The sequence below is a fragment of the Suricata suricatta genome, chromosome 1, assembly GCF_006229205.1.
Source record: "Suricata suricatta isolate VVHF042 chromosome 1, meerkat_22Aug2017_6uvM2_HiC, whole genome shotgun sequence".
In the NCBI taxonomy this organism is placed as follows: domain Eukaryota; kingdom Metazoa; phylum Chordata; class Mammalia; order Carnivora; family Herpestidae; genus Suricata; species Suricata suricatta.
In genome coordinates, this window is record NC_043700.1 from 33,740,561 (window position 1) to 33,762,569 (window position 22,009).

Sequence of the window (22,009 nt, forward strand, 5' to 3'; positions counted from 1 at the left end):
CCGGGGCGCGCTCCCGGCCGTGCCCGTGCTGAAGGGCGACTGCGCGGATCGAGGTGAGCGCCGAGCCCGCGCGCGCGCTCCGGGCGCTCGCGACTCCCCTGAGTGGCGCCGCGCAGTCGCGCAGTTTGCCGCGGGCTCTTCCTTGCGCTTTTGCCTGCGGATTCAACTCCTTGTTTCGAATTTTCTTTCCATCTTAGGTGTCTCCTTACCAGTTCCCATGTGGTTTCTCCCCACCTGCCTCCCCAGGCCTGTTAAATACCGTCTTCCCTCTTCCCCCTCTCTTTCATCCCCCACCCGGGTGACAGCTCTGTTTCCCTCAAGGCGTATCCTTACGGGTTGGCCGCGATCCCAGAGGGGAGCCCGAAGAGAGGAAGGGGAGGGAAAGGGGACTGGAGGAGGAGAGGGCCCGGGAGTGTTGGGATGGGACACCAGACGCGGTCAGGCAGCGGGGCGCCCGCCGCCCCCCAGCACGGAGCATTTCTTCCCAGGGGCCAGGAGTGCAGGCCGGCTCAGGAGCACGTACAACTTCATCGCCGCCGTGGTGGAGAAGGTGGCGCCCTCCGTGGTTCACTTGCAGCTGTTCCGCAGGTAAAGGAGGCAGGAGCCGGCCGCTGGCTGGCCCGGCGGACTGTTAACGAGCGCGCCTGCCCACTTAGGTCTCTGCGCTACCGCGGTACCAGCATCACAAGTCATAAAGCCTGCTGTGAGGAAATCGCAGCTCCAAACGGGTTGAATAGTCTGTTCAGGGTGGTTTAGCCAAAGAGCGGAAGCATTGGGGTTCTGACTTCTAAATCTGGGTCACTCCTCTGCGCTTAGGTGCCTAGGATTTCTCTCTCCGTCATCTCCCACAGACAGAATCTGAGGGTCACAAGTTAAAGAGCTAGAACGCATCCTGATGGTGATTTTGCTCAGGCCCCTCATTTGCACGGAAGGAAATCCTGTGTGACAAGGCCAGTTAGTAGTGGATCCGAAGCTGGAACCCGACCTCTACGCGCTCTCTCTGCCTGGGTCCTCAGTAATGTGGCACTAGGTCCATGTTTGCCCCCAGCAGCAGGATTAGATTAGGTCTCTGAAGTAGAGGGTTGCTGCCCTGACCAGCGCTGAAGGTGGGGGTCTGAGGTCGGAGAGCTGGAATCCGCTCTCATTCGTGTTCCCAAGACATGGCGAAGGCCTTGAACATGCAGAATCCAATTACACATGGAGAACATGAAAACACAGGGGGACGTGAAATGTCTGAGAAAACTGTGGTGGAGGTACACTTGATAAATGAGAGGTTCCCACGTCCCCAGACCGTGATGGATCCCCTGATTTCCCTGCTTATGCTGTTATCTTGTGGAGACAGGTCACCTCTTAGCGGCAAGGATATTCCTGCATCCAGTGGCTCTGGGTTCATAGTGTCTGAGGATGGGCTCATTGTTACCAATGCCCACGTCCTCACCAACCAGCACCGGATCCAGGTGGAGCTCCAGAATGGGGTCCAGTTTGAAGCCACTGTCAAGGATATTGACCATAAATTGGATCTTGCGCTGATTAAGATTGAGCCAAACGTGAGTATTGCAAAGGCCAAATCAGTCTGTACAGCTGGGGATTTTCATCAATTTGCTGATATTTTCTTCCCCGCCCCACTCCCACACATCTATTCTACCTGATATATGCCCTTTTCTGGTTTTCTTTTTTTCCCTGCTTTTAAGTCCTCTTTTGTTTTTTGCCTCTATATCCCTGAGAATTTCTATTAACTATCTAGCCTCCTTTACCTCTTTTTTCAACAGATGCTGCTTCTGGGAAACTTAGTTCTCTGCTTGCCTTAGAATACTAGGAATGATTGCAGTGCACTCAAAGCTGCTGAGGAATACTTTGGGGTCCTTGATACGCAAAGTGTAATCTGCACTTAAGCAGCATAGACGTTATCTGAGAATTTTTTAGAAATGCAGAATCTCAGATCCCACCTAGGGCTACTGAATCAGAACCTGCATTTTAATAAGATCCCCAGGTGATTTTGTGCACGTTGAAATTTGAGAAGCACTGCTCTGCGGGATCTTCTTCCTGTTTGTGGCTTAACCTTGACGAGGAACTTTTGAGCTGGAATGGTGCTGAGCTGCTAATGTCAGTTTATGTTCATCAGCTACTTCACTGGTGGTTTAGTTATAGTGATTTCTACAAAGCAAGAATTTTAGATTTTAGAGATGATGCTGACCATCTTACCAAGTGAGAGGGTTTGGTGGTTGCTGGAATTAGAGGAAGAAGCATCAGGCACTTGTAGAATGTATATGGGCGGGTAGGTGATTCTTGGATGATAATTGCCCAAATGATAGAGACGGTGCTGTCATATGTGTGTTGTACATAAACACTGGTTGATTCTGTTCTTGCTTTGTTCTTCACCTCTCTGTCCTTCCCGTCCCTGCTGGCCTTCTGCAGACTGACCTTCCTGTATTGCTGCTGGGAAGGTCATCTGACCTGCGGGCTGGAGAGTTCGTGGTGGCCTTGGGCAGCCCGTTTTCTCTGCAGAACACGGTGACCGCAGGAATTGTCAGCACTACACAGAGAGGGGGCAAAGAGCTGGGGCTGAAGGATTCAGACATGGACTATATCCAGACTGATGCCATAATTAATGTAAGTCACTTGGGAGGGCCATCAGGTACTGGCAGGACAGTGAGAAGAACATGTGAGAATGCCCTCTTCTCCCCTTGGCCTACTGGGGATGTCCAGAGTTCAGTTAGATCCTCAGGAGAGGGATGGCATGCCATGTTGTTAAGAGTTCAGCCTGTTTGATGTGATAATTGACATCCATGAATCTGGTAGCCTCTTAAGGTGTGTCATAGAGGTCACCCCCTGCTGTAGAAGGTGGTGGTCCTTTTGTGGTTGTCCTTCACCAGCACTGACTTCAGCATTGGTGATGGGGGCACAGCCTTGCTTGCCTAGGGAGAACAGGGGCTCACCGGAGTAAGCTGTTTTTGGTAAACCTCTTCAGGAACCATGTATAAATGACAAGGAGAAAAGTACTGACTTTTCCAAATTTCTTTCTTCAGCACGGGAATTCTGGGGGCCCTCTGGTGAACTTGGTAAGTGGCCACTTTCCTTGCTGCTTCACGTCTCTTCCTCACTTTCAAAGACTTTACAAATTCCATGATGCAGACTAGGATGTCACCCTTGTTAGAGATTTTTGGCAATATGCTGTTATTGCATTGTAAGTAACCGGCGAGCAGAAATTTAAGATCTACAATGGATTTATCCTCCTGGCATGTGATTTCATCCAACCGAGTGTTAGGGTTTACTTATGCTTACTGACATGCTTTTCAGTCTTCATCGTGTAGTTGAACACAAGTCCTGGGCACTAAACTAAAATAGATGTCAAGGGGCACCTGGGTGGCTCAGTCAGTTAAGTGTCTGACTTCAGCTTAGGTCATGATCTCACGGTTTGTGGGTTCAAGCCCCACATTGGGCTCTGTGCTGACAGCTCAGAGCCTGGAGCCTGCTTCAGATTCTGTGTCTCCCTCTCTTTCTCTACTGCTCCGTCTCTCAAAAATAAATAAACATTAAAAATTAAAAAAAAAGATGTCAAATGACCAATAGTACTATGTAGGGTCTATCCTTGAAATCCCCCCTCACCTCCTCCCTTCCCCCACTGCATATGGAAACTGTCCCTGATCCCAACATGCTAACTACATGATGTGGTCTGTTCAGGGTTAAATTTAGTCTTGATAGAGATGACAGAAAAGCCACAGTAAGAATCCATTGCTCAGTCATGTGTTTCTTCAGTCTCATTCAGCATCTCTAATGGAAACCTGGGAGTTTCTAGTTGTTCAGTTATGTGGGAAAGCATAAGAGTGTGCAGTGCTGTTTGACACACAGTCTGTGATCATGCTCTCTGAGTCCCTTTTTTAAAAAATTCTTTTTCCTGTTTTTTATTTATTTTTGAGAGACAGAGAGAGACAGCGCAAGCAGGGGAGGGTCAGAGAGAGAGAGATACAGAATCCGAAGCAGGCTTCAGGCTCTGAGCTAGCTGTCAGCACAGAGCTCGACACAGGGCTCGAACCCATGAACTATGAGATCATGACCTGAGCTGAAGCCAGATGCTCAATAAACTGAGCCACCCAGGCGCCCCTCTCTGAGCCCCTTTGAGCTGACTGTTTTTTACAAATTGCACTTGCTTTTTGGAGGATGAATTGTATGTGAAATTACTGAGCCTCCTTTTGCTCATAGCAGTGCATGTAATTTTTTGTGCTTGCTATCTCCTGTAGACAATGAGTTTACTAGAGGAGGGGTGACATCCACATTTTTAGGCCATATTCCAGATCTACTGAATTATATGTATTTTTAAATGGTTATTTATTTTTGAGAGAGAGAGAATGAGCAAGCACAAGCAGGGGAGGGGCAGAGAGAGAGGGAGACATAGAATCTGAAGGGGGCTCTAGGCACGAGCTGTCAGCACAGAGCCTGCTGTGGGGCCTGAACCCATGAGCTGTGAGATTATGACCTGAATGGAAGTGGGACACAACCGACTGAGCCACCCAGGCTCCCCTATAATATGTATTGTAATATGATCAGAAGTCTCTTTTCTACCCTTGCCATTACTCAACAAAGGCTAAAGGATGATGAAGTGCATGAAGAGGAAACTATTTCCCACCTCTCAGCTTTGGCCTTGTAGAGTTTTGTTCTGTAAAGTCAATTAGCTAATCCTGAATAGTTTTAGGAAAGTGTTGATGAAGTGTTGCTCTTTTGCCTTTTCCATGTTTACTTTTTAGTTTCATTTAAGCAGGAAAGGCAATACTCCCTGTCCTCTTATCTGTGTCAAAATACAAACTGTGGTTCACTTTTAAAATCAATTTGGCGAAGGAAACAAATGAGCTTGAGATTAAAAAAAAATGTCCTCAGTGGGGATTTGCACACCGGTAGGTCCCACCCTGCTATCCTACAATGCTGTGTGGCCCATAAGGTAACATCCGCTGCCTTCTGTTGAAGTCCACTATCTTCTGGCCCCTCTGTGCTCTAACCCTCAGTGACTGGCTCCACTCTCTCCTCTGCTGGTTTTAGTTTTGCACCTATCAGTTTGCATGACTTGGAGACCTAATGATGGCTCCTTCCTTGCCAGGATGGTGATGTGATTGGCATAAATACACTCAAGGTGACCGCAGGAATCTCCTTCGCAATTCCCTCAGATCGAATTCGACAGTTCTTGGCAGAATTCCATGAGCGCCAGTTGAAAGGTGAGGGGAGTTGGGACTTTTTCTTCCCTTCTTGTGTTTTTCAGGAGCACGCAATCTATTGTGGAGACTGCCATTAGGAATTCTGTAGAATACTGAGCCAATTATACCCAGCTCTTATCACATTGGTTCGAGTGGCAATATTGGGGGACCAGGCACAAAGCCAGGCATGTGTTGTTCCCAGAAATATGTGAATTGTGGTGGAAAGGAAACTCATGGGCTAGAGATGGGAGTATATGAGAGAAGCAAAAAGGTCCTCTGAAGCATGTTTACATTGCTGACAGCCTGAAAAGGCAGTTACTATTATTATTTTTTAAGTTTATTTACTTATTTTGGGAGAAACAGAGACAGTGTGAGCAGGGGAGGGACAGAGATAGAGAGAGAGAGAGAGCACCCCAAGCAGGTCCCGAGGTGTCAGTGCAGAGCCCTACTCGGGGCTCGAATCCATGAACTGTGAGATCATAACCTGAACCAAAACCAAGAGTTGGTGATTCAAGGAACCCTTAACCGACTGAGCCACCCAGGTGCCCTGAAAAGGCAGTTATAATAATAGTCAGGGTGTTCCATGACTTGACGTCTTTTAAGCTCTGCCAAAAGGAAGGAAGTTTGGTTAGTGACACCTTATAACTTTCCTTTCCAGGAAAGGCTCTTTCACAGAAGAAGTATCTTGGGCTGCGAATGCTGCCTCTCACTATGAAGTAAGTGTGGGTTTTAATATGTTTGTTTTTTTTTTAGAAGCAAAAGTCATAGCTGGATAGTCTTAACAGGGGATCTAAAGCATGTGGACCACAGCTAGCTACGCTCATGGCTGCAGGGCCCACTGTCACAGAGCAGGTATCTGCTTCTGCCGGCACCAGCATCTGCTGAACGTTTCAGGAGCGTTTTTCTCTGTGGCTGTATCTGATAATGTCCCACACCTGGGGAAGGATACCGGTGACCGGCTTGATGGATTTCTCACTGGCCGCTTGGAGCCTGGAGTAGAACAGATAAGAGTACCTACTGAGTTGGAGGTTTTGACCAGGGCTCAGGAGATTAAGTTATTGTGTTTCTTAACCTTCTGGGAAAACTCTTCTCACTTTTCTTAGCCTTATTCAAGAGATGAAAAGGCAAGATCCAGATTTCCCTGATGTGAATTCTGGGGTTTTCGTGTATGAGGTGATTCAAGGAACAGCTGCTGCAAGGTAAGAGCACAGCGCGTGTGCCATGGTAAAACGTGTGTTGGATTGAGACGTGCACCGTTCAGTGCAGTGGCCCTCCCCGCACATGGCTGCTGAACGCCCAGATGTGGCTGGGGTGACGGAGGAACTGAATTTTCTTTAATTTTAACTTATTTAAATAAAAGAAGAGGCAATGGATGTAAAGTATTTTTCCATTAAACATAATCTTTTGTTTTGTAAAGACCGCCTTTCACACTTTAATCATTGCACTGTGTGAGATGTTGTGTAATAGCACAACAGGTGTGTTTCTAGTGGATTTCAAAGATTTATATGAACGTGTAAAATAACTTAATAATTTTAAATATTACATGTGAAAATGATAGTACATGTATTGAGTTAAAACAGGCATATTACTTTTTCTTAATGTTTTATTTACTTACTTTGAGAGAGTGTGCACATGCAAGCACATGAGAGGGAGGGGCGGAAAGAGAGGGAGGGAGGGAGAGAGAGAGAGAGAGACAGAGGGAGGGAGAGAGAGGGAGGGAGAGAGAGGGAGGGAGGGAGAGGGAGGGAGAGAATCCCAAGCAGATTCTGCGCTGATAGCATGGAGCCCAACATGGGGCTCAATCTCAAGACAAGTGAGATAGTGGCCTGAGCCGAAATCAAGAGGTAGATGCTTAACTGATTGAGCCACCCAGGTGCCCCCAAATAGGTATATTATTAACATTAGTTTCATCTGTTTTTATAGGGATGTCTAGAAATTTCAGAAAGTTTTAAAAAATATGCCTACCAGAAAATTTTAAATTATGTACATGGCTTGCCTTACATTTCTATTGGACAGTGCAGATTTAGACTTGAATACTTGTGTTTGGGAGGACTGTTTTTGGGAAGGGGATGGTCCTTTGTAGCTCAAGAATTCATGATGAGTTAATAGCATAAGCTTAAATTAATTTTGCTAGGAATTCCCAATTCTATGCTTTTGATACCTTAGTTATTAAGAATAGAAAGAATTCAGAGGACTAAAAGTTTAATAACATATTTTAGGTACTTTCAGACACTTTTTCCTTTGAACTCTGGAAGACCATAATCAGAGGCCAACACTGAATGAATGAATGAATGAATGAATGAATGAATGAATGTAAATAAAGCAAAGGCTAGAAAAGCTCATCAAAGACATGCTCCAGATGATTTCACTCTTTAAACTCTAATACTAACTACTGAGGGAAGAGGTGGTTGTCCTACAGTTATTCTCCTGGGTCTTTCTCTTAATCCTTTGTCAGTGTCCGTTTCTCAGTAATTTCAGTTTTCAAGAGCTCAGTCACCTCTTTAGATTATGGCAGCATTTTTAGTAGGGGGAAGAAACCACAGGGCACTAACTGTTCAGAATAGCTAAGTGTTAGGTCTCATGTTACTAAATTTGGCTTGTCATAGGCTTTTCTAGACTTTCTCGCTTCCTGCCCTCCCCTCCACCGTTTTATTTTTAACTTCTGGCTCAAGGCCAAAGCTATTTCTTTCAGCTCTCCAAGGCCTCCCTACTCAAGATGTGGTCTGTAGACCAGCAGCATTGGCATCACCTGGAGCTTTTTAGAAATGCAGAATGACAGGCTCCACCATGGAATCAGAATCTGCATTTTATTTTTACTTTCTAAAACGTTTATTTATTCTGAGAGAGAGAGAATCCCAAGCAGGCTCTAGCTAACAGCGTGGAGCTCAGCTCCTGGCTCAATCTCACCAACCGTGAGATCATGACCTGAGCCCAAATCAAGTCAGACGCTTAACCAAGTGAGCCACCCAGGCGCCCCAGAATCTGCATTTTAAACAAGAGCTCCAGGTGATTTGGATGAACATTAAAATATGGGCCTTGCTTGAAGTTACTGATAAACCAGAAATCTATTATTTATGGCTTTACCCACTATATCTAATAATAATAATTGTAGTAATAACAGCTGGCACTTATTAACTACTATGTCAACACCATTTTAAGTGTTTTACATACTTCTTAGAGCCCCTGATAGTCTTACGATATAGGCATTTTGGTGCGCAGATTACACTCATTAATAACTGGCAGGTTTTTAAATCTTTATGTTTTTCTACTCAGAGAACTACAATGAATTTTCTTCTTTGTACACTGCCCCAGTCATGCTCCTCACCTGTCCTTGTTCTAAAAGTTTTCCAAGCTTTTAGCTTTGCCCTCAAACTTTTCATATCCTCTTGCTTTAAATTTCTATTAAAAACAATTCCACATCTCGGTAATCCTCCCACATCCTTCCTTTGGCTTCCCGTTTCTTTAAAATGGTGTCTCCTGGAATCATTTCATTTGATGTGCCTCTTCCAGCCTATTATTGACTTTAAGAGAGATGATCAGCATGGCCATATATTTATTGCAGTGTTTCATATTTGGAGGTGCTTTTTGTTTCTGGACTATGTATTCTATGTGAAGCAAACATGTTGGAGACAATGTAATCACAACTTTGGGGGAAAGGAGCCCAGACCAGAGCCTTAAATATTTAGACTTGGAAGGGTGACGGTTTTTGACTAAGTGGAAGCAGAGCTATCATGCAGCTCAGCACAGTCTCCAGTTCCACAAACCACCGGTGAAGATGGGACCAGGAAGTGGGCTGTCAAAACCAAACTGATAGAGCACAACTGTCCGGGGAAAAATATATATTGCGTGGGCTCTTCATCTTTGCTTGAGGTTTACAGAGGTCAGAGGATGATAAAAACCAAAAGCTAAATTCTCTATTCCAAACCAAATCCAATATATGGGAGGAATAAACTTTTTACATGATTGTTAGAATATTGATTTTATAAAGGTAAATAACATTGTTGTCTCCAGGTGATTTCCCAGCATATCTTAGGGCCCCTCATTTTTGGAAGGATTGAGGCTATTTCTGGTTTCCTCGTTTGTATGTTTAATGACAGCAAAATAATGCCACCAGATAACATTAAATTCTGGGTAGGGACAAGCACAACTTATAGTTTCATGGTCCTTTTCTTCCCCTCTTCCCAGCTCTGGGTTGAGAGACCACGATGTAATTGTCAGCATAAATGGGCAACCTGTTACCACCACAACCGATGTTATTGAAGCTGTTAAGGACAATGATTCCCTTTCCATCATGGTTCGTCGGGGAAGTCAAACTTTGATCCTGACAGTCACACCTGAAATAATCAATTAAGTATCTTGCCTTAAAGAGAAATTATCTAACAAAACCAAAGCTACATTACCTGGTTTGTATTGAGATGTGCCAAAGGCAGCAAGGAGTTTTAGGGTGTCTTATAATGAAAAACGAATGCTTTAAAACACAAACAGCATACACATGCAGGGACCTTTCGGTTGGGGCGCTCTACTGTTGCTAAGAAACCTCACTAAAGCAAGCGAAGGACATGGTGCCAGGAAATCTGGGAACTAACATTTTACTTAAACATAGGAAACAACTGAAACACAGGCATAGTTTCTAATTTAACCTTGACAGAAGTACCCGTTAGGATTTTAAAACTTCTCTATAGCTACACATTGGATATAGCACAAACATACACACACACACACCAAATATGAAGAAACAACTGGAATCCAGAGTGCGAAGTCAATCAGATTGTTAATAATACTCCTTTAACTCAATCAGTTTTTCAGGTCCTATCATATTTGGCCAGGGATTGTAGATGCAGGGGATGGGCATCATTTGCAAGTCAAATGGACACTGACAACTGCAGACTGTCACAGAGGAATATTAAGGATTCTCATGATCACCCTGGTAGTGGTCTTCAAAAGCTTTTCTGTGAGAAGGACTTCTTTTATAAGACAGATACTTCAGGAACTTATAGATTTTTACCTTTTTACCCAAGCTCATCCTCCTGGCAACATTCATGATTTTGGGTCTTAAAGTTGCCAAAGTGGTGGTATTTAAAAAAAAAAAAATAGCTTTTGATGGGGGTTTGTCACTATCCTGAGGAGATGTTTTTTAAAAGTGTAAGATGAGGCAAGAACAATGGCTTACAGTAGTATCTTATTTTTGGTAACATTTTAATTTTAGTTTGTTTTCCAGATTTCTCTTCTAAGTTAGGATTTTTGTTTGTTTTAAATATTGTGTCTTCTTAAATTCTATATAGAATTTTATGTTTATGTGCTTTTTTCCTGGGGAGAGGGTCTAGCTTCCTCATGGCCTACAACATTTAAAAAATACTGTATACTTATAGTATAGAGATTATGAATAAGAATCTACCAATTATTACTACTATCGACAAGGTTAAGGTCAATGCGGTACAGAACTTTCAAGACAGAATAATCTAATTTTTCAGTTGCCATCATTTAATAGAAGTACAATGAACATATTTATCAGGGATAATAAAGCTGAAACTTTTAGAAAAGCTGATTCATAATGATAGAACATATCCAGAGTTATTTTAACTGTGATTCTTGGTCTTTAAGTCAACTATTATGAGACTAAGCTTTGAGTACTCTACCTTGATTGTTTCTATAATTTATCCTGAATATTAGGCTCTTAGTTTTACTTGTCCACAAAGTCCTCCTTTTACTTTATAATTAACAGTTCTTTTCAACTTAAATTGCAAAGGACGGGAACTAAGCTTTTAAAACCACTTATAATTCAGAATATTTCCTTTTATTCCTTGGCTGTCGTTCTTTCCCTAATGACTACTGTAGCCCACATTGAGAGCTTCTGGAATCACACTTCTTTTGACAGAATGTGTTCAGTTTCTCTTTGTCCCCATAAATCACATCCTAACTCCACCCAGTACTCAGTAATTCTGTCCATTAAATAGGAATCTGTTTTTCTTTCATTGTATCTTACATAATTGTGATGAACAGTTTTACAGTTAGGTGAATGACATGTTTTTTACCAACCTACAACATAGGCTCTCTAAACTAGTAAATTACTAATTTTTGGATAGGACAGCCAGGGGATAGCTTAACCCAGACATGAATGATATTGTTGCGTTTCCAAAATATAACTGAAATGGAGTAATTATTATACTGTATATACTGCCTCTGGAGCGTAATAATTATAACAGTAGGATTTATTAATAGAGTGCTTCATTTCAAATGCCTAGCTTTTAGAAAACAAATAGAATTTTGAGTCTCACTCTATCTACTGAAAGTACCAAACAGCATTCCAGGTTGGCAAAATTTATTCTGCAATTTAAATTCAGAAAGTCAGAATTTCAGTGTGTATTAAAATCCATGGTCATTTTACTTCTGCTGAAGATTTTCAGTGGTTCAGCTTCATATCACCTCTGCATGAAGATTCAGGGTCACAAAAGGCACAAGGGTTCACTTGCTCATCCTGTTGGGTCCACTTGCTCCAAAGTATTGACGATACAGCAATGTACAGAAATAAAGAGTACGGAAACCCCTCTGCAGCTTATACGTTAGTCACTATCCTTTATATTTTGTACACGAGGAAAGATACACACTTGATTCCCAAACACTGTTGGCTTGTCATTTCTAGTCTGCAAGGTAAAATTTGGGTTGAAAACCAGGGTCCAAAGAAACCTTCCTTACCAAACCCATTCCCTCCAAAGAGGGAAAGTGATGGCCAGGTCCGGCATCAAGGAAGAGTTTTGAGCCTGCAGAGATGACTTCAGAAGTCGTGCCTCTCTGGGCCATGACAGTTACTCTTTTTAGTAAACAGTGCACCAATTGCTGCCATCACTTGGCATCAGCCCACCAGTAATAAGCAAAATAAGGTCAACAAACCACCAAATCCCAAGTCCCCCAAGTGTCAACAGCTTCCCTACTGCTGTGCCAGTGTGTCCCAGACAGAAACGATCCACTCCAAAACATCCCAGGAAGAAAGAGTACAGTAAAGTGGTTATGAAGTAGTGTCCGGTATATCTAGACAGAAGGAATGAAAAGGAAGATGTTTACCACGTGAAAATAAAAACAATGATGAGCGAACTTAACATACATGAAGAGACAGTGCAGCAGTTCCTCTGTGGCTTCTGATCCTCCCCCAAAAGAAAATCTCTTGCTGGTCTAGGGTCTTAAAAGAGCACTACCAGGGACCTATAGGAACAAATACATATCTGGATTGGACAAGAAAGTCAAGCAAATTTGCTCTGTAGACATACTGGTAGAGGAGTCTAGGCCTGCATCCCTCCCTGACACAGGCTCCTGAGGCCACATTTCTTGGAAGTGCTGTCACCTTTTCTCAGGTGAACACTGATCTCCATATACTGTTATGTTATTCTGTGGCAACTAAAAATGAGGTTTTTCAATAAGGACTTGGGTCTTACATACTGTGATGGCACTCAATTGCAGTTGCCCTAATATCACTAAACATCATAGACTCTCCATTAGCAAATGAGGTATGCTCTATGCCTTCAAGCAAAATGTACAGAAATGACCCTAATTCTTTAAGATAAACTTATTTTCAAGGAGAGAGACCCACACTTTTCATAATAAAATCTTACTCCTGAAATATAAGGTTATTTTCACAGGATTTATGCCTATCATAGGAATTTTGGAGCTAGATCATCTAGTTCAACTCCTTTATTCTGTAGGTGAAGAATACAGTCTCTAGGCATCCAAAGACACTTAGCTAGTTGATGAAAGAAACATTTAGAATGTGGGCCTCTGGTCTCATATGTCCAGGTCCTCTCTGTTTATAACCACATTGCCCCTGTCCATGGATTATGCACAGTAGTAATCATGTTGCCCCTTTAACACTTTTTAAAAAATGTTTTATTTATTTTGAGACAGAGAGAAAGACAGAGCATGAGTGGGGGGAGGGACAGAGAGAGATGGAGACACAGAATCCGAAGCAGGCTCCAGGCTCCGAGCTGTCAGCACAGAGCCTAATGTGGGGCTCCAACTCACAAACGTTGAGATCATGACCCAAGCCAAAGTCAGACACTAAACTGACTGAGCCCCATTTAGCACTTAAAATAAAAGACAAAGTGACATCAAGAGGTGACAAGGAAGACAGCTGTACCTCTAAGTACCAACCAAACCATTCAGAGTAACACTTACTTTATACAAGGTTTATTCTCTCGCATGAAGGTCCTAGGACTGGCACACTCAATCCCCTCGAGGGCCCGGCACTGGACTGGAGTGTGTTCCACATCACTGTAGGCCTGTCCACCGAACTGTGGCATAACAACCAAAACAAAACAAACAACCCAAACTCACCAAAGCAAGTAACACAAAATATATCTTTATATTCATTAATAAAAGGTGACTCAGGACAATTACTAACAAAGATGGGGTAAAACTGTGTTCAAGAGCAAGGAACTCAGTGATTCAAGTGATTTTAAACTATTCCACCCTAATTGTGCATTGTTTTCAATAAACTTTTTTTTCTTCTTTGTGACTAGTTTCTTTAATAATATGGTAAAAAGCTTTACCATCAGTTTCATTATATGCCATTTAGAATGGATGGACAGAATGCTTTAATTATCCTATATTTACAGGAAAAAGAACACATTCTAGAGCATTTAGGAATGGGTACTTAAAAAGTCAATTGTAGAGGTCTGCTTTATTATAAATGAACATAATTAGGAAAGAACTCAATGTTATCTGACTCAGAATTCTATTTAGGTCATGAATGTGATTATCAAAAATCTACAGTACATTTTTGTATAAATTACAGTAAAAAATTTCAGAACAGGATCTGTTACCATTTATATAACTGATTTCTAACAGAGAAAGCACAGCTGTATATTCTCCCCTGGCACCTTATTAAGTACTACACTAGTATTTTCATTGGAGCATCCTCAAAGGGAAGGGAGTTGGAAATCATACCTCCAACAGGGTTCAGTGCCTGAGTACTGATCCTCTAGGACTTCTGGAGAAAGGAGCAGTTTGAGTGCCTTGACAGGATCAACTCAGTTTTAAATTAAAACGGGCAAAAGTAAGTGATCTCTATATAGTGCTAACTCAAACGTTCATTGATAATTTTTTTAAATTTTTAAAAATGTTTTTTATTTATTTTTGAGAGAGAGAGAGAGCATGAGCAGGGGAGGCTCAGAGAGAGAGAGAGAGAGAGAGAGAGAGAGAGAGAGAGAGAGGGAGAGAGAGAGAGAGAGAGGGAGACACAGAATCTGAAGACCGGTTCCAGGCTCTGAGCTAACTGTCAGCACAGAGCCTGATGCGGGGCTCGAACCCATGAACTGCGAGATTATGACCTGAGCCCAAGCTGGATGCTCAACCAACTGAGCCACCCAGGTGCCCCAAACCTTCAGTGATAATTATCAATAGAACAAAATCTCATTGTATTGAAAACATTTACACATGATTGCAGTAAGAGTTGCCTTTTTGGTCTTATTACTTTTAGGTTTATTCCTCTGTCTCTCATTTAGTACAATGTTTTCCCATAACCCTCTTATACCGGATTGAATCTTGACCTGCATTACGCAGCATAATATGAGGAGGCACGTGAACTTGACTGGTTTTGGGGAGACTGACTGGGATGTTATTAATGGAACTGAATGGCTTTTTTCCATCCCAAGAGGCCACGGTTACGAAAGGCCTCTCCTTGAATGCTACCACCTCTTACAAAGGCATATACGGATAGACGCCATCTATTTCCTAAGGAAACAGGAAATAGATGGCAACTGCTTGCCTGGTAAAAAGAGCTCTGCCTCAAATGCACGTGTAACAAAGATACATCTCAATCCATTATTGGTTTTAGAAAGTGCATAAGCCTTTCTTTTGCTCTTTCAGGAAAGTGCACACTTGAAAGAAAATGAGGAGGCGACATAATAGCTTCCTATCACCCAATCTCAATAGCCCAAAGAAAGCAATGACAGGTTAGTCTGTGCATCTGGGTAGTTTGGGCACAGACACTGCTTCTTCCTGAGGAAATGTCCTGTTGAGTTACTGACCCTGGCCATGCTGGAAATTTCCAGTAAGTCATTCTAATGAAGTTTACAAAAAGGTAACTTCACACCCCTTATACTTTTATTGTAAAAGCGTTTAGCCAGTACTACTTCTCTATGGAAGAGTTTGCTTATAAAACAAAATAAAAACCCACCTTGAGACAACCATAACCGAGTTCCTGGGATGCAGTTGCATTTCCAACATGATCCACTGGGTCATCACATTCTATAAATTCATCAGGTCTGTAAATCACCAGTAAAATAATGATCACCATCTCATATGGTGTTTGCAAATGACTGTTTATGTATATATAAACAAAACAAGCAAGAGTCATTGCTTCAAGTTTTCTAGGGTTTAATTTCATTGTTTCCAAGACAAGAGATGCTGTTAATTAGATTGAAGAACAGCAGGTCAAACAGCCATCCAAGTGATCCTTTAAATGGGGAAGGGGAATGTTTCTGGTTTATTTCTACATAGATTCTACTTCTCCCATGGCTTCCTCTTCCCCAGGCAAAGAGCCACAAGGCTATGGGAGCAAAAGTGAAGCCAAAGGATTCCCAGTTCTCTTTTGCAGTTCCCAAACGCCTTTCCTTATGGACCAAAAAAGGATGTTAAAAATGACTTGGTTCTGCAACAGGATATTGCCTTTTTTTTTTTTTTAAGTGCCTTGTAGGCAGGGATAAGAAATTTACTCCATTTGTGCCTCAGTACCAGCACCTACAATGGATTCTTCTTCGGTTAAAGGGAGCAGGATAGAGAAGGCACAACCTCGTATCCTTCTTCTGGAGGCTATATGATGTCACCCCTCCCTAGTTTTCCTCTTTCGGGATCCCAAAGGATCTGCCACCGACACACAAGGTTTTCCCGTGCACGAGTGAGAGGAGTGAGAAACCTGTCATGATATTTACCTCCCGCTTGTTGACTATCAGGTCCTCAGGTGGAGAGGGTCTGGAAAAAAAAAAAAAAGCAGCCTCCCTTCCCCCGACCCCAACACCCAGATATCCCTGGCCCCATCTCCATCTCCACTTCGACTTCTGGATAGCTTACAGGTAAGAGCAAAAGACGACCGGAGACTGGGGGTCGCCATATTCCCAGCTTGGAGCGCCAGCGGAGCCCTCTGGGTGGGCGGCGCCAGCGGATGTGAGCTCCGGCTCGGCGGTAGTGTTGTGTGAGTGGCTCCGAGAGACACAGTGAAGCAGAAGTAGATTCCCCAGAAGTAAAGCCGCCTGGCCGCACAGAAGTAAGTAACTCACCGGGCAACCACCCAGCACCATCTTCCCGGGCCCAGTGGCAGAGACCCGACCTCAATCACAAAGCCGGGACTGCAGAACCGACCCGAGGAAGTCCTGCCAGGTCAGGCCTCTCCGCGCGTAGCCCCACTCCTCGCCACCAAACAGCCAATGGGCGTGCTTCGCTCAATGCCCCCAAACCAATCAGAAAAGGCTGCGCAGCGGGCGGGGCTGCCCTTCCTTCAGCTCCTCAATTCCGCTTCTGGGTCTTGCGCTCCAGCCCCGAGTACTTCCTCCAATTAGGTCCTTTTACGCTCAAAGTAGGCGGGCCTGGGAGCAGAGGAGGCGGGGCGTAAATGTAGTGGGCGGGGCAGTGAGTCTGAATGGGCGGGGCAGGCTAGTGAGGGTTTCAGCGGCTGGAACAGAAATCTCCTTCTCCCTCCTGCGACTGGATTTTTCTTTACGTCAGCGTAGCGAGCGCGATGCCGGGAGCGAGCTCGGACTGGAGCCAAGTTGCGTCAGTGCCGAGCGCGTGCTCGTCCCAGGCGCGCGCATCTCGGCCAGCTCTGGGGCCCCGTCTGGGTTGGGAAATGATGGATCAGGCTGAGGCAGAAGCGACCGAGTGTTGAGTGGAACCTGCGGAATCTGTCGCGATGGGGTCGGGCGCGGGCTCGCCCTTTGGGGTCCTCCGTTTCCAGTGGCTGCTGTTGTTTGGCTTGGTGGGCTCAGTCCTCGGTGGGACTCGGCCAGGTGGGTGTCCGCCCCCCAGGGACCTCTGAGATTTCTGTTTCTAGGGCTGGGACGCTCGGAGTTACCCTGTGGTGTCTGGGAGTGGAGGGGCCTGCCTGGGGACTGGATCTGGGGTCGGGAGGCGGAGCCACTCCAGCCGTAGGTGGACATTGCTCAGACCCGAGGCTCGGGGTCTGGAGCCCCAAACCCTTCTTTCTTGTCAGTGTTCTCCAGCCTGGTTCCTGTTCCTCTGTCTCCGGCTTGGCGGAGCCTTTTGCATTGCCCCCCACCCCCATCTTGTCATAATTGGGTCCCCCAGACTCTCTTGGGACTTTTTTGGGATCTACTCTGACCCCAGGGAGTTGGCTGAAAGCTTTGGAGTCTGAGTGCGCGCCGAGGGTGTGTTCATGTTTAAACTGCTTTGAGAAATGGAGCTTCATTTTGCTTTTAGAGTTAATGTCACTTGGAAATAGACTGGGAGATGGAACTTTTGCTCCAGGTTATCATAAGTTGAGAATTTGACATTCATTTTAATAGCGGAGTCCGCTCGTAGGTCCACAGAGCTAAATTTAGTGATGGAATAAAGGGGGGGTTGCTCATTTGTTTTGGGCCATTTTGTTGCTGTAGCAAAGAGTACTTCTTTTTGGAAGCGAGGTGCTGTTTGTATAGTCAAACGGTCTTTTATCTGTGTTTTTTACTGGGTTCGGAATGTCTTAAATCCGTAAAAATAATCCCTGCTTTGCTTAACTCAAGGGATTACCGTAACAAATCATTTGTGTGAGATCGCTTTTGAATTGTGAAAACTTCCCTTGACTATGTAAGGTATTTATAATGGAGATGCCCAGACATAGGGGAAACAAATTGCTAACACTCTAGCTTGTTTCTGGAAACAACTTCTTTGTTTATTTTGGCTCTTGCATTAAATTATTGTTCGCATGGCTGTATTTTCTTTATTAGCCCTCAAGTATGGAGAAGAGGGTTTTTACTGAATCGTTGCCTTGAGAATTGTACAAAGGTGATGATAGAAGATTTCAGTGTAGGACTGCTGACCTTCAGGAAATTAATTAAATTTTTCCTTACCCTTGTTTTCTTTTTCAGTTAAGTAAATTTGCCCCATTGTTGGAATTTTGAAGCTCTAACTACTAAAACTTTATTGAATGGGAAGACACTGTCTTTTTGGTTAAGACTGTTTTTGCTGTGCTTTTTTTAGATGGTTAACATTTATCAGTACGTAAGGTGACGTATATTATTCATCTGGAGTTTTAGTAATCTATGATTCTCAGTATTTGCAAATATAAATAAGACTATATGTATTTTATGTTTATTTAAGTGCTCGCATGCGCACCCATGTGAGCAAAGGAGGGGCGGAGGGAGAGGGAATCCCAAACCGGCTCTGTCAGCTGTCAGCATGGAGCCCAACTTGGGGCTGGATCTCATGAACTGTGAGATCATGACCTGAACTGCAATCAAGAGCTGGATGCTTAACAAACCTAGCCACCCGGGTGCCTCAATGTTAGTGTATGTATTTTTGCATACCTGCATATAGATGAATGGAATATTCTTATGGCTTTTAATCGTGACATTAACAGTTTATGGCCAGTCCTTCATTTAAGCATGGATGTACTTTCAATATTTAGTCAGCAACCATGCTTAATGCTTATGGAGGGACAAAGGGTGAGTAAGTGTGCTAAGTCTTTCTGGGTGATGTATAAAACCTTGGGGGAGGTTTTATAGTGTAAGTGGTATATGAACTCATGTACATCAGGAAATATTCAAGTACAAGGATATGAGTTCATTTTAAGGGAAATTTTTTTTTTTTACAAGAATTTGGAAGGATGAAAGAACATGTCTTGTTAGGGAGTGATGAGAAAGTCTGCAGGCAGTCTACATGAAAGGGAGGCCAAGAAGAAACTAAGATAGGTTGGTACCAGTTGGAGACAGCCTTCTATTCATGCTAAGAGGTTTGGACTTTACCAAGGAAGTTCTTTGGGCTAGAAGGGTTTCAAATAAGGGTGTGACATAACTAGATTTGTCAGTAAGATAACTGGCAAAGCAGTAGAGGACAGAACACAGGAGGGAGAGACTGGAGGCTGCCAGCCATTTGAGAGGCTTTTGGAGGCTTTTGTGATAGTGTGTGTGACTCAACTCATGTTTCCCTAGGGGAATGTTCTTCCAAAATCAGCTGACTAAATTTTTGCAATACAGGATGTTTAAAACATGCACTGAAACATTTTCTGCTAATGAAGAAGAATTTGAGGAGTCAGTAAGTACAGCCCACACATTGGTTACACTAGAAGCTAAATAGGTTTTGGTGGGATCATTTGTAACATGTCAATGAGGAAATGCAGTATAAATTCCAAAGGGCTGACACTTAACAGTAACTTAAAAAAAAAACCAACAAAAAGTGAGGCTGACAAAGGTAACTTTGTACCATGGTGAAAAAATAACAAAGGGACTTGGGTGTGAACCTTTTCCGATTTTCTCTTTTAAGGTAGTAATTTTGTGCAGACCTAGATTTTTTTTTTTAAGACTAACATTCTAAAGACGTTGAGTTTTAAAGCTTACTCATGGTGAATCACTATGAAATGAACTATGTAGTAAGAGCTTAAGTCCATACTAATTTTGGTTTTGGATGCCAACAAATTGTTTGAATTTGGTATCTTTGTGTTTTTGCTGTATTGGAGAATACAGTCTTCTAAATTTAAAGATAGTTTGATCTTCCAACTTTAAGTAAAAAATAAAACACTTATAATTAAAATATATAGAAAACAAGTTGCCGGGTTCAAAATAGTTTTCAAAAAGAATTTTGAATTTTGTCTTACCAAAGTTGACTTTATATCTGCTTTTTGCTAAAAATCCTGGTTTATTAGAAAATTTCCCCAAATATGCAAGTTCTAAGTAACTGAAAGCTTTTTCTTGGAATATGCACAAGCACTGATCTATGACATAATGCTAGCTTCACGATATTTTCTTTTCCCCTTTGATATGTAGTATATCTTGTTATGCCCAGATCGCAATATCGTCCCCAAAGACCAGAGACCACCAGGGAGACTGAGTCACTCACGCAAAAGCAAAGGGCATTAATTACAGGCTTAAGTTCGCTGGGCGTAAGCTCGGGCTCACAGACTTTACCAGCGCAGTGGATCCGTGCTGAGAGCCCCAGACAAGGGCTGAGCAGGGTGTTTATGGGGTTTGGGAGGGGGAGTGACAAGAAATTGTGACAGAGGTACAGTGATCCAATCATTATCGCATAACAGCATTGGCAGCAACTGTAACCATACATTTTGTTTAGAGCATTGTTACTTTTGGCGGGACCCAATCACAATATTTAGTGTTTCTTTGAAATTAACCAGTTACAGAGTGGACCCAGGACCCCCACGTGGGGTGAGTAACTGGTTAATCTAGTATCAAACAACAGGTCACTATCTATAGTTTCCATCTACACGCCTGTCCTTAGGAACGTTAAGGGTGGTAGCTGGCCTTTCCTGATTGGGTGTTACAAGGGTGGTCTCTCCTGCCTTGGGCAATGTGTAACTGCCTGATAGTTTCAGGGAAACTGAAACTTAGGCCTTCTAGTTCAGAGGGGAAACTTAAAGCCTGTCATGGAGTCAGTTTGGTTCAGACCTGCGTCCTTTCAATCTCAGAGTCTTGGAGTTATGCCATCCTTAGAGTCAGTGCTATAGGACTGCGTCATAAATAAATCAAATTATACAGTCTTGTTTGTTTATTGAGAGATCATTCTAGTTTCTTTTACATTTTGTGACATTGTCATTGTTGTCAAATCATTTTTCTGAAGTGGTGGTGTGTGAGATGCTGCTTGACTCAGACATTTTAAGAGTGATTTAGGAAACCTGAGAAGTTCACTTCATTTGGCCAGTTTTTTAAATCTCAGTTGTTTTTGTATTTGTTTATATTTATCTTAAGAATTAGAGTATTTTAGTTTATAATAAGTAAATGTGATGCCACTACCAGCCATTTGTCATACTGTAGGACAAAATCCACTCCCCCAAATAAGGGAAATGCCTTTTACTCTTTGACACAGTTTTCTTTCAGTGAGATTTTTACTCATTTTAGGAGGTTCGCCCCACCCCCACTTCATTTTAGCAGCTCCTTAAAACTTTGGAGACCCCTGGAGAGCCTGTTCCCTTGGCTTCCTGGACACATTAGAATCCTGTTGTGAACAGAAGCTCTGACCCCAGCTCCCTGAGAGGGTGGGTGAGCAGTCTACAGTAATGCCATTCAATGGAGTATAGCATTGCCATTAAAATGACAAATGTGTAGACTATGTGGATTTCTAGAAAATTGATATAAAAGATGTTAATCATAAAAATGAAGCATAATTCAAGTTGTACATAATAATTAACAATTAGGAGATTTATGTATGTATGGTTGAAAGGTAAAAAGTCGTTTACTCAACCCTGTACCAGGGTAGGAAACACATGATCAATAAGATGTGTCGTCCTTACAAGAGATATCATCCTTTGTCTCAGAAAACTTAAATTCCTTGCTGGAGGAACTTAAGTTCTTGAGGGCATTAAATCTTATAAGTGGTTGTTGGTTTTCCCAAAGGGGCATTTTTTACAATTTTTTAGTTTGAGAGAGAGAGTGAGCAGGAGGGTCGGAGAGAGAGGGGGAGACAGAATACCAGGCAGGCTTTGCACGGTCAGCACAGAGCCCAGTGCGGGGCTCCAACTCACAAACCATGAGATTATGACCAGAGCCAAAACCAAGAGTCAGACGTTTAACTGACTGAGCCACCCCAGGCACCCCTGTTTCTTTTTAAGTGTGAAAACAGGTAAATGTAAAAAGAAATTACAAACTCAAAAAATGTGAAAAGGTAGGACATAGCAATGGAAA

At 43.1% G+C, this 22,009-nt stretch overlaps 3 protein-coding genes across 6 annotated transcripts in view; 2 read left to right on the top strand and 1 right to left on the bottom strand.

Moving 5' to 3' along the window:
* The window catches only part of HTRA4 (HtrA serine peptidase 4), a 12,139-nt gene extending 400 nt beyond the window's left edge, over window positions 1–11,739 (top strand). Inside the window, exons 1-9 of the mRNA XM_029936301.1 lie at window positions 1–53; window positions 489–588; window positions 1,343–1,547; window positions 2,416–2,610; window positions 3,027–3,059; window positions 5,090–5,204; window positions 5,842–5,899; window positions 6,287–6,382; window positions 9,369–11,739. The exon at window positions 1–53 is cut by the window's left edge and continues 400 nt beyond it. Coding sequence (XP_029792161.1) covers window positions 1–53; window positions 489–588; window positions 1,343–1,547; window positions 2,416–2,610; window positions 3,027–3,059; window positions 5,090–5,204; window positions 5,842–5,899; window positions 6,287–6,382; window positions 9,369–9,534 — 1,021 coding nt within the window. The 3' untranslated portion in view covers window positions 9,535–11,739. The remainder of the gene's footprint in view (window positions 54–488; window positions 589–1,342; window positions 1,548–2,415; window positions 2,611–3,026; window positions 3,060–5,089; window positions 5,205–5,841; window positions 5,900–6,286; window positions 6,383–9,368) is intronic.
* On the bottom strand, window positions 10,644–16,592 carry TM2D2 (TM2 domain containing 2). 2 transcript variants are annotated; one of them, XR_003907380.1, is made up of 5 exons: window positions 16,242–16,592; window positions 15,349–15,436; window positions 13,347–13,462; window positions 12,283–12,380; window positions 10,644–11,824 (listed from the first exon to the last, which is right to left on the bottom strand). XR_003907380.1 is itself a non-coding variant. In XM_029936309.1 (4 exons), the coding sequence occupies exons 1-4, from the start codon at window positions 16,466–16,468 to the stop codon at window positions 11,996–11,998; spliced, it is 645 nt and encodes a 214-aa protein (XP_029792169.1). In that variant the 5' UTR covers window positions 16,469–16,588; the 3' UTR covers window positions 10,644–11,995. The 2 variants fall into 2 exon arrangements, 1 of the variants encoding a protein (XP_029792169.1); XM_029936309.1 differs by lacking the exon at window positions 12,283–12,380 and having other exon boundaries at window positions 10,644–12,209; window positions 16,242–16,588.
* A 245-nt stretch (window positions 16,593–16,837) lies between these two features.
* ADAM9 (ADAM metallopeptidase domain 9) overlaps window positions 16,838–22,009 on the top strand; it is a 122,510-nt gene continuing 117,338 nt past the window's right edge. Inside the window, exon 1 of one of the 3 annotated variants that reach the window (XM_029936293.1) lies at window positions 16,838–17,173. In XM_029936293.1, the coding sequence (XP_029792153.1) occupies window positions 17,077–17,173 (97 nt within the window). In that variant the 5' untranslated portion in view covers window positions 16,838–17,076. The remainder of the gene's footprint in view (window positions 17,174–22,009) is intronic. The other 2 variants (XM_029936284.1, XM_029936287.1) reach the window with 2 other exon arrangements.